Below are 15,947 nucleotides of genomic sequence, written 5' to 3'. Positions count from 1 at the left end.
AGGTCGAAGGTCTGCAGTTTCCCCAGTGCAAAATTACATCTTTGCAACCAATGCTCTGACTTCAGGAGGGTCTGACATCGATTCAAAGATAACAGAATATCACCAACTCAACTGTAACAACTGTATAAAGGAATAGTTGCTGAACAAATCCCACTCTTAGTATTTTTCTCCCAAGTTGTCTACACAAAGTCACATCACAATGAACTTACAACGAAGAGTACAAATACTTAAATTAAACATGATTTACAAAGTGTGCTTTCTACTCTTTCTTACTTAAAGGGATTTACAACTGATTTTTTTGTTCTTCCAAATGAGTCAATTAAGCTCCAAAACAGTGCCTGCCAAAAACATCAATCAAGTACTGGATCCAGAAAAAGATGCTCTCCAACATTAACAACAATTAGGATTCAATCGCTGTACAAAGAAATCTTGGAATGCCTGTGAAATGGTATCAAATGGTAATGAATGGCCAAGTTAGCACAGATGGTTTGCTTGTTAAAATAATTAAATAAGAATTGCAAGAAAAGACAAGAGTGAATTGTATCCTGCGGAAGACCACAGATGTGAAGTAGTTCGAGACAGACAGCGTAGTTAAATCTGGATAGAGTTTTGATATGCTCTTAGGGAGAGTAAGGCAGAGGACTTTAAAATTAGTTACATGTATCTTCAGGGATCATAGCAAAAACACTGTGGTGATGTAACATTACCACAGTGATGTTACATTACAACTGTTGTTGTAATGTAAGGTTCAGAGACATCAGTACTAAAAGACAGGGCGGAACAAGATGAAATGACTAGGATTTAGCTTCTAATGTAGAGATCAGGGAAGTCGGTGATCATGTAGTATTAGGTGTAGATCCTCTCTAGGGAAGAGTATTTTTTGTCTGTGGTGCAGAATGTGGAGGTCAGGATAATAATCTTGGTGGGGAAAATCGTCATGGGGAAGATAAATAACTTAGATATTTTATATATGTCAGAATAAAAGCTCCAATGGGGAAGATAAATAACTTAGATATTTCATATATGTCAGAATAAAAGCTCCAACGTGTACTGGATACCTGAAGCTAAAACAAATGTCTTTCACTGTCTTCCAGAGCAATGGTGGTTTATTAAAATTGTTGACATTTAATATTTAACTTTATTTTGTATTTTAAGTTTAACAAGTTGTTAAGTCACTTGTACAAATAAAAAGTCAAAAGGTCATTTATTAAATAGTGTTGGAAATGTCAAATGTGTTTGACCCATAAGGGAGTGACATCCTGTTACATTTTAGTTTTTAAGGACTATGAATTGATGATACTTTAGTTTTTAAACTTAGTTATTTCATCTGTGTCATTCACTTTGATTTATTCCAAATAAATGTAACTTGAAATGTATTAACAAATTATTTTCTGTTACTAATGTACAGCATTATACAGTATATGGTCTATTTAATATTAAAAATGTTTTCTTTTAAATTGTAATAACACATTATATATGGTATTTTTTTATCCCTATCACAAACAAACAGTTAGTGGCAAACCTAACACTGAGTCACCAGCCAATGAGAGGCCTCTTCTTTTTGCAAATCAGTTACCCGCCAAAGGCGTCTGTCGATTTCTGGCCATTGGACTTAGAATAAGGTGTTAATCAGTTGCATTGACCGGTGGGTTTCTGAAATGTGACCCAGTGGAATCTGTTGTGCCACAGCCAACATTGATTAAAGACTTACAGGACATTAATCTATTAAGTCTTCTTTTGTAAGTCTCCTCCTTATCAAAGGTTACATGGAAATAAATACTTTAGTGACAGTTAAATGAATTCTGTTTAAAAAACATATTTAAGTTTTATTTTATTTGAATGAGTAACTAAAAAATTAAGCAAAGTAATAAATATCTATTAATTGGCGGCTCAAAACATCCAATCACTGGATGAAAAGACTAAACAAAACAGATGATTCTATGTAAAACCTGCCATCGTCACTGAAATATTGTATTACATTGAATCTCATTCCCATATCACAACCTTTCTCAGTGCTTGTGTGTCCTTGAGAAACACTCGGCCATCTTGACTCCGGTGTTTCCATATGCAGATCTGTAACATGTCACTCAAAACACATTATTACATTAGAAAATTGCTTAAGCGGCTGATGAAGAGCTGTGTCAGTGTGGCAGCCTCGCTGGAGAGACCATCTGTCTGCTGCGTGTGCTTTGTCCCACCGTTACAGTCTTCACACCAAACTGAAATGCAAACAAGGTTCTGAAGCTGAGGTGGAACTACGGAGAAATTCAGGTCATGTTTTTTCACATACCTTCATGTCAGGTGTATACCGCCGTTAACAATGTAAAAATAGATTTATTTGTGGTTACATACAGACTAAAAAGTATATTTTTAAAGTAATTTACGCTCATATCTGATCCCCAAAGTCTCATAAAAATTATTTCAGACTTGCAGGGCAGTAACCACATGCAGTAATGACTCAAATCTACAGACTACATGGAGAAAAACTTTCAGTTATCCTTACACATATTTATCGTTTTTATCACATTTCTCCACATAATCAATGCCATAATTTGCTTTAGTCACAAAGAGTGTCACAAGTGTGAATCACATACATCATGCCATAATTTGCTTTAGTCACAAAGAAAAACAAGTGTGAATCACATACATTTACCTGCTGTAATTTGACTTTCTATTTAGAGCAATAAATCCTGATTCATCATGATTGTGATCTAAATTAATCAAACCACTGTGTGATTATTCAAATTGAAAGTCGTATCAGCTTGACATTGGAGATAACCCATGCACACACATGAAAAACAATCAACCTCAAACCAGCAAACCTGTGAACTTCCTGCTAAGAGGCATGAGAAATGACCACTCTTTTACCTGGATAAAAGATAAAGATAGAACACACAGACCAGCAACTGTGACTCAGAGTACATCCAAAAAAATAGACATTATAAAATTGTGTTTATAAATTGCTGGGTTACTCCTTTAATGAAAAGGTTGTATGCATGACGACAGATGAAAACCACAAATCCTGCATGTTGCTCTGGTACACGTTCTCAATAGTCTGATTTTAAATTCACGTAGGCATTTTTTTTTTATATTCACTTGAATTTTCAAAACTAGTTCTTTTTATAATAACGCTCTTACCCTCCCTCCCCCCGGGTACAAGAAGTCAGAGTAACAATTAAACATGAAAAGAACTAACACAGTAGAGAAAATGAAGCAGGAACAAACAAATGTAATTAATAATCAGTATTTATAGTTCAAGTCATGTTTCTCTTGCTGAGAGAAGCAGAAGTGATGGACAGAGTGAAGGAACAAACACAGAGCGGCAGAAGTGGAGATGATTTTGAACATCTCTCTCCCCTGGTTTTGTTTTAGCCGAAGCACACGTTTGACAATCTTACAATGCATTTAACACACATGGCGACTTCATCTATATTCTCCATCATTGTCACCAACTATTGTTGCTTAAATCACGTATTTCCTTGCTTGCACACATTGGGGACTCAGGAAGAAGGCAGTGATTCTACCAGCATCCTCAGCGGACTTATGCAAAGCAAATTATAATGTCACTGACTTGTGATGCCTTCAGCACATTCAGGGAATGGTTAAGCTATGACTGGTCCAGGTTTGTTCATCTTTGACATTTGTATATAAAAAAAACCCCCATAAAGAAACACATATAAAAAGAGAAGCAACTGAAGTCGTTATTCAACTGAAGAAAAACAAACATCTTTGTAAAAGTTTATGACTAGCAACATTTAATAACACTTATGTCTTCTTTTTGTCCATGTTTTTTTTCTTTGTTTTATTCCAAAAATGGAGCAGTTATAGTTTGCATCTTCTATACAACAGGCTATAAAACACCACTTTGTCACAGTCCAGAAAGCACATATAGATGTGGTTGTACTGTATATAAACATATGTACTGTAATTAGATAACTCTGCGTGCATGGCTCCAAAATGATGACGTTAGCCACTCCTTTCCTCAGCACTCTGAGGACACTCACTCCTCTAAAGGTCACGTGATGTGAAAACCAAGGCCTCCAGATTTGATACTGGCACATTGGACAGAATTAATTGAGTTTTCCAAGAGAAACTGACGTCCAATCTCTTCTCCAAACATTGGCCATACTGTCCTCCTCAGTAGGTGCTTTGGCTGATTCTGCAAAAATTTCTGTCGTTTATTTTCATCTCTTTGTCTTCACCACTGCCCGTTCTTCCCTCCTTTGTCCCCAGCTTTAAATATTTGGCGTGTTTATGTATGTTTTATTGATGCATCGTGTCATTTTCCCTGGAAAAAGTTCCAGCAACACAAACACAGGCAATGTTAATGAAAATGTCTGGTCTGAAATGCTTTACCTTTCTCGACAAGGTGCATCTGTGCTCCTCCGTTTATCAGAAACATGGGATTTTATATCGTGTTATCCCGAGTCACTGCTGCATTAATGTCATTTTGTTGACATATCAGATATGTTTTCCATCCATTTCATATTGAGTCTGAGTTCGACCATTCTCCATCTCCAGTGTATTAGTCTCTTTCTATTTCTTTCTATTTCTATTTCTCTCAAATATTTTTTTATAATTACTTTAGTAGTGATTGTTTTTTGGAAAAGTTACTTCGTAGTGCTTGCCTTTGTTATTATACTGTACACGTGTTTATGTCCTGATTTGTCGTTGTCCAAAGGGAGTTCAAAGCGGTCTGGTGAAGACCAAGGTGTGGACCATTACACGTAGTACTCCTTGTCCTTGTTCTTCTTGTTCTTGCCGGACGTCTTTGCGGTGTTGACTGGTTTCTCTTTGACAATGGTGCCGTTGGACTGCGCCGAGTTGCTAATGTAGTTGCGAGTCTCGTCCACGTGGTAGGAGCCTTCGTCCCTGTTGCGGTATTTGTACATGGCATAGAGCAGGATCAAAATGCACAGTGCTGCTGCTGCTACGATGCCGACCACCATCCCTGTTGTGCTGCTGGATTCCCTGAAAACCTCTGACGTGCCCGGAAAACCCTTTGGTCCGGAGCCAGTGGGATTAGCTGCAGGAGAGACAGAGATGCGATTAGCACAAAATGAGCATAAGCAACCACTGAGCAACCATGTTTTATGATAACAAAGCTTGTATATCTGAGTCGAGAATATATATACTCCTTTGAAGAGATGGTTGAATTATTAATTGTTTATAATTCCATGGCACGGTTACTTATCAGGTTTAGGCAGAAATATTTTCTACAGGAAAACATGTAGATAAACAACATCTGAGAAAACAGCGGTCGCTGCTAATTACAATCTTCAAAGGATATGGCACGTGATTTGGAAATCATTACATTATGGACACAAATGTAGAAACTGAGTCTTAGCTGCAAAACCAGATGGCCATAGTTCAAGAAACAGAGGAATTTATTGTATGGTTGTTCTAGGTGTTTGTTTCCCTAATGTTTACTTTTTGTTCACTTGTGGTCCATATTTACTTTGGCTGAAAGTTTTACCATGCAGAAATTCATCAAACATTCAACACACAGCTGAAAAAGTGGCAATGTGGGGGGAGGGGCAGGCTCAGTTCAATGGTGAAGAATCAATATTTACAATATTAAAGTTAAAATAAATCACTTAAAAACTAATCTATTTGTATTTTTTTTTTACATCAAACCATACAGTGTGTATGTAAATATGGATTTTAACACCCTGACAATGACTAGAGTCAAGTGTTGAAACAATTATTTTTTCCTCATGGAACGTTTTGATTATGTTAAAGTCTGTGAGCTAAAAATAAATTATGCTATTTCAGTGGATCCAACACATCTAACGGATCATTAAAACTCTATTTTCACTGCTTGATGGAGAGGTTGGACGACACAGTCCTTGTTAACCAACACTTATTCAAATGCCTAGCATTTATTCAATTTGCATACATATAACTCTAAGATGGATTTCGAGGTCTCAACACCCGGTATAATCATTTGGTATTTGGAATTCAGAATTTCTCAGGGGGAATATTTGGAAATGTCAGAACATTTCAAAATATGGATCTGGACTTATTTTGACTTTAATTTAAGTGTGTAGTTTTTCTTTTTTCTTGAATATTTAAATGTAATATTATCTAGTGTGTGGTTCATGTGTGAAGGGTGAAGAAGACATAGACATAGAGTCTGTTGCTCAAAACAGAAATGAGACCATCAAACACACAGGTAAAAATTCACTGCCCATGAAATGTTCTACATTACAGACGGAGAAAGACGCCACATTTTTAACATGCCCTATAAATTCTCGTGGCGCGACTGTATCACATGTGCAAAAACCTTTCAGAAAGAAGCAATTTTTCAACTGCTGAAACAGATTGTTGCCAAAGGCCTTCCCCTCATCGCCTCTGAGTCTGAGCCATTCAATGGGGAATATTCTGAAAACACATCACTCACTTTCCATGTTACTCATTTCTACTGCCACATCTCTCCTTCTTAAAGTCATCATTTCATGCTTGACATTTACACCCTTCACAGTCACACAAAACATCTGCAAAAAACCAAGTGATAATGAAACAGGCATTTACTATTGGTCATATTGGATTAAGTTAACCTCGTCATATCAGTGTTTTTATTTCCCATATCAATAGTCAGTTAAGAAACACACATGCAATACCATTGTCTCTGGCACCATGGTGATTATAAAGGCTTGACTAATATAAAAAAGTAATCTTATTTGGATCAAGTGCTGAAATTACAACAATCTAATTTAGAAAATGAATAATGTTACTCAAATTTCCGAGTCCATACTGCCATGATGTTTTGGTCCCTGTGCCATATCATTACCATAAAAGTTGGGCATTTGACTATAGCATACAACCAAGTTTCATTGAAACCTACACTGTTGCCAACAACAACAAAATTCTCTCAGTTTCATTTACATAAGGCTGTGTGAATGTGAACTCATGGCTATTAGTTGTAGATGGGTGGGTGGGTGGGTAGGTGGGCGGAGGGGGTCAAGCATCTACAGCTCGATGCATGAAAAAAGCTTTGACAACACGTCAGTTTAAGTGACATTCAGCCATGTTTTAATCTCCGGCGCACGGAGAGCCAATTTAATGAAAAGCCATTATAAACTGAAACACCGCTGCTGAGACATGGATATATGTGGAAATGAACGGAACCTAATGGCACATACAGTATATTAATAAGAACTACAATATTCATAGAAAGAGTCATTAACATTCATGTGAATTCAAATGGCCGAGTCCTGGCTTTGATTTTACATTTACAATAACAGGTGTCGACTGACCCTTTGAGATTCAGGTGGAAATGTATTAAAAACGTCCCATTTTTTCCTGACCTACTTTTCACACTCCTTACAAGACCATTAATGGCTTAGGAAATAATTGCATTCCATCGCTTTGATACTAAGCCATTTCACTCTGTAACATTGTCTGTGATACCCTTTGATTCTGGTCGTTTCCCCAGTCAACTTAACCAGAGCCTTACATCACACTACAAAGACTTTAAAAAAATAACAGGTTTGTTCTTAATGTTCTCAATTATGTCACTTGGATATCTTTAAATTTTACAGTATATTTGAGTTTTCATGTTTTCTCAACTGATTAAATGAAACATATTCTTTCAACCTGAGCCGTGAAGGACAGGCAGTATAATGGAGGCAGAGAGTCCTTCACAATGTATTAGACAAAACAAATGGAAAGAATAAACAGATAATACTGTATATAGATTTATATATAGATATATAGAACTATTTATCTAAGATATGATGGTTCAGTCTGTCCTTTAAACTACACTTGATTGTACATTTTTAGGATTAAACATATACTACATATACACATATAAATATATCTATATACTGTATATATATTTGCATACATATACAATATATAAAAATAAATGTACAATATTATAGCTATATAGTAAATATACAGCTATGTACTCACACCTCTAATACACACATAAGAACTGTCTTTTGACAGTTTGTGAACATTACATCATTACACACTTGTCATCTCTGCTGCAGCCACCGTGTTGTTATAGAATAAACATCGTTCTGTTTGAGGAACTCAAAGTATTCAGTAAGCCAGAGTAAATACTGCATATTTGAGAGTCATCTTCACCACTGAATAATAGAGGAGTGACTACACATCAGTGGGACCACATTCTGAAAAGCTTTCCAAGTTATAATAGTCTTCAGTCGATGATAGCTCTCCACAAAGTTATCTCTCTCTCTCTCTCGTCTGGCTCAGTGTCGATGGTTGAGAAGACAAAGCTCTTCTTTGATTGCATTCACATCTCTTCTTGACTGCCAGCCTAATGTTTACACAAACACAGCTTTGAATGGCACATTATTAGATAAAGACCAACACAGATGGCACAAATGTTCTCCTTGGGTGGATTTTGTTTCGGCCACACACAAAAAAGTAAAAAAAAAAAAAAAATGCTGAGACAAGCTTGCTGTCCGTCAAGGAGACGCTGCAGCCAATTATTGACATGTTTTGCTTCATGGTTAGTCTGATCAGTGGTGCGAGTTTGCTTCCAACACCAGCAGACATTCAAGGACAAGAGTGGAGAACCACTGGGGGATTGAGTGTGACTGAGCGCTGCAGCAGATTAGCTCTGCCAGTGACAGTCCCACTTATCCCTTCAGACAGGTGTGAAGAATGCTCTTCAATTGTAGGCAGAAGCCTTAGGCTTCTGCCTAGCCCAACAACAGGGCGTGCATTTATGTCTGCTCACTTTTATGTTTGTCATCTATCCTTTTGTTCGGGGGTCAGAAAGTTTAAAGTGTATATAAAATAATAAGGTTGGCAAATGTTGCATTTGAGGGTTGTATATGAGACCCCGACCGGCTCCCACATGAGGTGATGGAGTTGGAACAGCTCTTGTTGCAGGTGGTCTCCGCCTAATACGGGTGAAACATGTGATAACAGTATGGTGCATTGTTCTTTCCACAGCAATCTAACACAAAAGGCACAAGGCTTTGTTTTCTCCAGCCTGGGTCTGTTGATTGGCCTCCCGTAGCCAACAATCACATGTACTGTAGAAGTGATAAGCCCTAAATCAACAGGCTACTCTTTCACTTTATTATAAAGCTGACACTACGTTTAGCTCTATTGCTGACACAGCCGTGCTTTGTCCTTCATTACAGCTCATTAGCTTGCGTTTGGCCTCGGCAGTGTCAATCAAACAGTCGCCTGATGGAAGGCAGGGATCTTTTGTGCTGCCTGAGATGATCTGATACACTTGACGTTGTGGCTCATTTGTCACCCATGAGCATGACTGGGAACGTGACCCACCTGCCCTCCAATTGGGGACTGGCAAAGTAATATGGTGAAAAAGATGGAGCCTCTGCAAAGAGCTCATAAGACCTCACTCAAATGCATCTGCCTGTCTGTTCATTAGCAGTCCATCACCTCAGAATGGAGGCACATAAACTGAGGGAAAAATAGCGACTGAAACAAGTGTTTAAAATGATGGCTGCTCTTATATACTCTAGTCGAGCGTACCCAACGGTAAAATTAGACATGGGGAAAATGACCTTAAAGTGGTGTCTAGCTTCACGGCAACGTAGCAGGGGTGCACTTTTGAAGCAATAGAGGTAAAACCCAGGGGGGTTAACTTTTGAAGGATTGCAAGGGCTGCCAAAATAACTTTCTCCTCTCTGTCTCATTCCAGAGTGAGATTTAAATTACAGTGTCACATTCAAGCCATCATTTAGTCCTTGGTGTCGTGTTGAGAAGGGTTGATTTTTTTTTTATTCAGGCAACTTTCTTTACCAAATCTACAAAAATGTCTATGAAAATAAAGGCAAGGTAGAAAGAGCAAACACAGAAAAACAAAATGTTTCCACTGCGCTCAATGACGCAGAGAAATAATTGACTTTGGGCTTCTTCAGGTTTAAGGACACAAAAGCTCAGCAGAGATATTAGTGCTGAAGCAGAGGAACTTGTCATTTTTAAAAGCCTGTTTAGTGTCTGCTGGGATTTCCTCGAGCCTCACAGTCCCAACAGGATCAGAGATTCCCCCTGCCAGGTGGGATTTAAATAAATGGTCGTCTTCAAAGACCATTCCTCCTCATTGGTCTGCAGCAAAAAGGTTCATTTGTTTTGTAATTTATAGGAGGCCGAGCAGGTTGATAGGGGTGAGGACGAAAGAGGGAGGGGGGTGTGACTTCAGGTGGATATGAGTCTTGTTCAGAGTTAATGGAGCAACCAGGACTATTTAGGATATATTGAATGGACAGAACGGGCATGGTCTTTTACTAACTGTTGACATCTATAGATTAAGTCTGGAGTAGTGAAAATATGGATGATGCTATTGGTGAAACTTGATGCTCTTTTATAACCAACTCAACCTCAGTGGATCTAATTTTATCCAAATAGGGATTTTATGTTTCTCCATTGCAGTTTTGAAAACTTAAGCTGCTGAATGCCATTATGCCATCGACTGCTGCTATTCAGGCAGATTAGTCGGGAAATATGTTCCCATATCTGCTCATAATCACAAGCTGTCTGAGAACATCACATAGATGGGGATCAATCTGAAGACAGGTCAGTGTATCAGGCTGCAGCCGGGCTCAAACACTTATTAAAATCCCTCTTCCCTCTTTAATTATCCGAGTGTCCTCGAGAAGTGATAGGAGACACCCTGTACTTGTGACGCGCTGGCAGCACGCCTGATGACAACGTGCATGTCTGAGGCTGAAATGAATCGCCGCTCACACTGATGGTGATGATGAACAGAGAGCTGGGGGAGCATGAAATAAGTTTTCTAGTGGGAATTATTAAACGCCAGTGGATTTAGCTCAGTGAAAGGTGTGTGCTGGAGTTTAAACCGAACCCGGGGGCGAAAAAGACAGTAAAAAGAGGTGAGATGAAAGAAGCAAATGAAGCTTACTCAGCTGTAACGTCACGTGCAGGAGGTTCATCTCTAATGAGACTCCTGAAGGGTCACATTACATATGGACTAGAACTGTAATACTTGGGTAGTGTCGTAAGACAACAATAGACACAACAGTAAATAGCATTTTATCAATATTTATAGATTTACATTCCAATACACCTCACAAAATAATAATACCTTCCCACCGCAGCTTTAAGTACAGTACTAAAAATGTAAAAATATGCTAAGGATGTTGAAATTAATTTGTGAATTTATTTTGATTGTAATTATGAGCACATTTTAAACAATAACATAATGAGGAATACTGTATATACAATAGTCCCAACAACCATTGAGTTTTCAACTAATGTCATTTTATTAATCATGGGAGCAGTTCTTTGGTTGACATAGCAGCAGCTAGTAACACCAACTACTGCATGTGTTCAGGACATTTCTATGCTGAGAACCTGTGCAGCTAACCTCCAGAACGTTACTGGCAACAATTCAATCTTAACTTTCCAAAATTATAAAGATATTTGCAGTCATACATTTATGACTCTCTTGATGATTTATTTCAGAGGCCAAAGGTTAGTCAGTGTAAATTCCATGTGCATCACATTTGCAGACTCTGTAACTGATTGAAAGTAAACACAATGATCAACCAACTTATTTGTCAACATTTTTTCCCTGCACTTATTCACCTGTCACTACTGTATATCATATTGTAAAGGCTCTATTTTCCTGCCTAAATCAAATCACTGATGCCCTTCTTTGGCTGATAAACAGACACACAGTGTTAGCATCAATGTCAGCATATGCAAGAAATGAGCGTGGTCAAAAGATAAAAAAATAATTGAAAATATAAATATGACTGGATCAGAGCAGAGAAGGACTGACAGTGTGTGTAAAATCCTGTTTTCTCTAAGAACAACCTTCAGTTAAAGCGAGGAGAGAAGACTTGGGCGGCATAATCCTCCCTGAAAGACTGCAGAAGAAAAACACACATGCACACACACACATACGGGCAAAACAGCAAAATTCTTTTGCGTTTTTTTTTTCTGAATACATTTCTTAAGATTCACTGCAGCAATGGAGAAATTAGTGTTGCTCCATTCTCAGGTCAGTGGTTTGTTGGAGTGGACGCGCTTACGCAGGAGGTTGTTAACATGCAAGGTGCATGTGTCGGTGTTGAACAAAGTAGAGAATGAATACACACATTCCAGCTGGGTGTGATTGAATAACCTATTAAATGTGGGCAGTGACCTCTCAAGCCAGCACCGTGCTCTTGATGTTTCATTAATTTCTCGGCCACTTTTAAAACAATAATTTACTCAAGGTTTTCCACTTGAGTTTGAAAAAAACAAAAAATTAGCCCTTTGATTTATTGCTTCAGTCCGTGCATTGTTTTTCTACTTGTGGATTAAATCTATTAAAACCAATGTTTAACATATTAGCAGCTTCTAATGTCAGTGCAAATGCTTGTGGGAAGAATAAAATGAGAGGACACACAGAGAGAAGTAGAAACCAGAGATGATTAACCTCAACCTGCCTTTGGGCAAATCACAGTGAAGGGCAACTGGAGCTGGAAAAAAAAAGGCTCCAAGAGATTATTTGTGAAATGAAGGAGGCTGCATATATTAATACTCCTACTGAGGTTGCTGCTGTGTGTTGCAATGCAACTAATAAGATGATGGTATTTTGGAAAAAAGTAGATATTAAGTACAACACAATACCTCGGGTTATATGTTGAACCCAGGGTTTTATCAGGACATAAAACTGGAGAAATCGGCAGCAAAGGTCAGATTGTTAGAATTAAAGTATTTAAAGTAGGTTTAGAGTATATTTTAAAAGATTAGGACCCTACAAAAGATGTTTACATTTCAGTTTTGCTGGTCTGACCCAAAAATGTTACCTTAGTAAAAATAAATGCCCATAACTTTCTAGTAGAAACACATACAAATATATTTATGTATTTATCTCAGGATTCAAATGTTCTTCAACTTTATGAAACATCAGCTCAGAAACAGCCAGAGGTGTTTCTTTCTGCTGTGTTCCATTCCATTAAGAGCAAAGATTCTGGACAGGTTCAGAACATTGTTCTGTTTGAAGACCAGACACTGAAACTATCTCAAATCTCAAGATATATTTTATCACAGTTTTTTTTATATTACTCTCAAAGGAGAAAGAACTTCTGATTCAAAATTAGAAATCTTAGAAATATCTAGCTCAGAAAACTAAGAAAGGTTCTTTTTTCAGATAAAATTCAGCCAGAATTAAAGAAAAAATAAGCATTCTGTTGTATTTCTGATGAAAATTACTGAATGTTTCAGACTATTTTAAATAATTCTGATTGATTATATAAATCTTGCACATGTAAATGTTTGCCTCCTTGCAATCATTATCCAATTTTCTTAATTAGATAGATAGATAGATAGATAGATAGATAGATAGATAGATAGATAGATAGATAGATAGATAGATAGATAGATAGATAGATAGATATTGAATAAACTAAATTAACAAATATAATTTGATAAAAAATAAAACTCTGGTTAAATATACCGTACTAGTACTAGGAAACAGTGTCCAGTACTTATGCTCTGTGTAGAGACAGTAACCAGCCAGGAACAAAGACAGTTGCTGGATGTAACCTTGAACACGGGTCACTGTGCACCAGCTGCCCTTCATCAACAACCTGCATCATGCCCATGAAATGAAGCCGGCTGGTCAGAGATGTCTGTACCTCTGGGCTCCATGGAGCTCCACAACAACCTCCTCCAGTGACGTCCGCCATAAAAGCTAAGGGTTGGCACTTGAAAATCAGTGGCTGACAGACTCTCATAGCTATTTTCAAACAGCCAAGCCCAGGGTTGCATTTCCCGTAGATGATTGGCCGACATTTACAGAGGCTTAATCATGCAGGCACTGAAGCACATGTGTACTTTTGTGGAACATGAACTTCTCTCTTTAAAACAACGACTTAGATGTAAAATATATTCAAAAGCACAACAGGTTCTTGGGTAAACTTTTAAGTATACTTTCATGGATTTTTTCCAAGTGTGCACGGGGATCTTAGGAGCTACTGACACAATCAGCTGAAGTTCTTACAGTAAACAGTAAAGTTTGTTTTTTTGCAAAACAAATGCAAAATTATGATGCAAACACAGTCATGCCACAGTCTAGTGTGCCTCTGACTGGTTGAAGCTGAAGTGTTCACTACTGCATGCTGGGCATTAAAATGGTATTTTATATTTATAGTGCTACAGCGAAACAAGACTATGTTTTCGTGCAGTCTTTGGAGTAACGCATGTATCACTGGTCATTAAAATTATTGGATACACAGTGGGCATAATACTGCGTTTGTGTTGGTCCCATCATCTAAATGTGACTAGTTTCACAAACCCACTTCTGCAATTTTGCATGTAAAATTTGATACTCCTATTATTTTGTCAAATGTGATGGGGTTCTTGACAGAAGAAGAGAAAACACAGGGCCGACAGGCTGAACATTACAGGTCAGGGTTTGTGATTGACAGCTAAATAGTTAAACTCGAGCCCATCAGGGTGATGCTGTTGGGCTACCGTTGGACTGTGGAGACAATAATGGAACCCATCAACAGTACTCTGTGGTTGGGCTCTATTTGGATGACTATCACATTACATGGATCAGTGCAGTACTGTTCACTCTTTTCATCTACTACTTTCCTTATATTTTATCTGTCTGTCCACATATGATTGTGACATACAACCCAGACTGCATATTCTACAGGAGAAGACTTGAGACACAGAACTGCCTCATATTTACAAACCGTGGAAGAAAACCTGGGATAGATGAAAATGTGAGTTTGCCTTTATAGAGTAAAGGATCCAGCTTTTCTGAATTTCCTCTGGTCCAGAGCTTAGCCACTTCCGACGACTTGTAACAAGAAAGCATGGCAGTGAAAACGTTTACATGATTGATGCTACTTTGATGTCACAGCTGCTTGACGGGACTCTGGTAATATACGGGAGGATCTAAAGCTGACCTTGGGCCATAGATAGCTCACATTAAAAGCTTTTTTTTTAAGCTCACCTCTGGGGATCACTTATGCGTGAACATTATCCTACAGTGTACACTCATGCTGTGAAGCCTGAGAGAGTCGAGGAAAGCCAAGACAGATATCAAAGCTGCGAGCATCTGGTCCCTGCTTTGGAGTCGGCCAACTAAGCAGACTGTCAAGATGTTGCAAGGAAAATAATATATTGTTAGTGTCATTAAAAGGAGGTGGGTGTAACACGAGGAAGTAGTTCTTCACAGGCAACAGAGGATTTGGTTCTTTGTGCACAGAAACACCATCTGAGATGTGGTAAGTGCTCAGCAGCCTGTGTGAATGGTCCTGGATGTAGATATTAATCAGGATAGGGTGTAAGACAGCTGCCACCTTGGGAGCCAGAAGCTCTGGTGTCAATTCCTGAGCAGTGATCACTGAGGGGGAAGGATCCTCTGCTCTGGGATCGAACGTCCGCACACATCACACAGTTCACAAGTGATGTTTTAGCAGATACCCTTGTCAAAAAATGTCTTAATGCAAGCTGCTGGTGTGAATGAATACACAAACCAATCTCCCCCTGTGTGGCACTTGTCAGAGTGAGCTGCTGTACACTGGCTGCACCTACTGAGAGGCAGCTCAATGCCTTTCGAGTAAGATGGAGAGAAAAACTGCAGCAGGGCTAATGATTGTGAAAAGTAAAAGGCAACACAGGAAGAGAGACAGACTAGAATGTTGATCGTCTTTGCCGTGGGCCAGACATTAATTTAGTGCAGGTTTTATGACCACACACTGATCAATAGCACATTAAGATGGAGAAGGGGGGAGCGAGGGGGACTGAGTCTGGATCTAATTGTTCTTTGTTCTCATCACTGCAGAAAGCATTTAAAAATCCTTATATTCATGACTGGGCACGAGGTTAGACATAATTGCCTTTCATGTTTGGCAAGGTAAGAGATTAAGAGTCTGGTGGCCTTGAAGGGAACAAACACTCACAATGAGAATCTGTCCATGTTAGGCTGTTTCGTAAGAGCGTATATAAAATACTGCTTTATAATTCCT

At 38.3% G+C, this 15,947-nt stretch overlaps 1 protein-coding gene across 19 annotated transcripts in view; it reads right to left on the bottom strand.

The window, feature by feature from the left end:
• Positions 1 to 3,252: 3,252 nt before the first annotated feature.
• The window catches only part of LOC103387282 (neurexin-1a), a 285,061-nt gene continuing 272,366 nt past the window's right edge, over positions 3,253 to 15,947 (bottom strand). For all 19 annotated transcript variants that reach the window (XM_025060588.1, XM_025060596.1, XM_025060592.1 and 16 more), the window contains one exon: positions 3,253 to 5,026. In XM_025060588.1, coding sequence (XP_024916356.1) covers positions 4,722 to 5,026 — 305 coding nt within the window. In that variant the 3' untranslated portion in view covers positions 3,253 to 4,721. The remainder of the gene's footprint in view (positions 5,027 to 15,947) is intronic.

This window comes from Cynoglossus semilaevis, chromosome 12 (genome assembly GCF_000523025.1).
Source record: "Cynoglossus semilaevis isolate Cse_v1.0 chromosome 12, Cse_v1.0, whole genome shotgun sequence".
Lineage (NCBI taxonomy): Eukaryota > Metazoa > Chordata > Actinopteri > Pleuronectiformes > Cynoglossidae > Cynoglossus > Cynoglossus semilaevis.
Note: the sequence above shows the minus strand (reverse complement) of the source record. Positions and strands in the feature narration are given on the sequence as shown.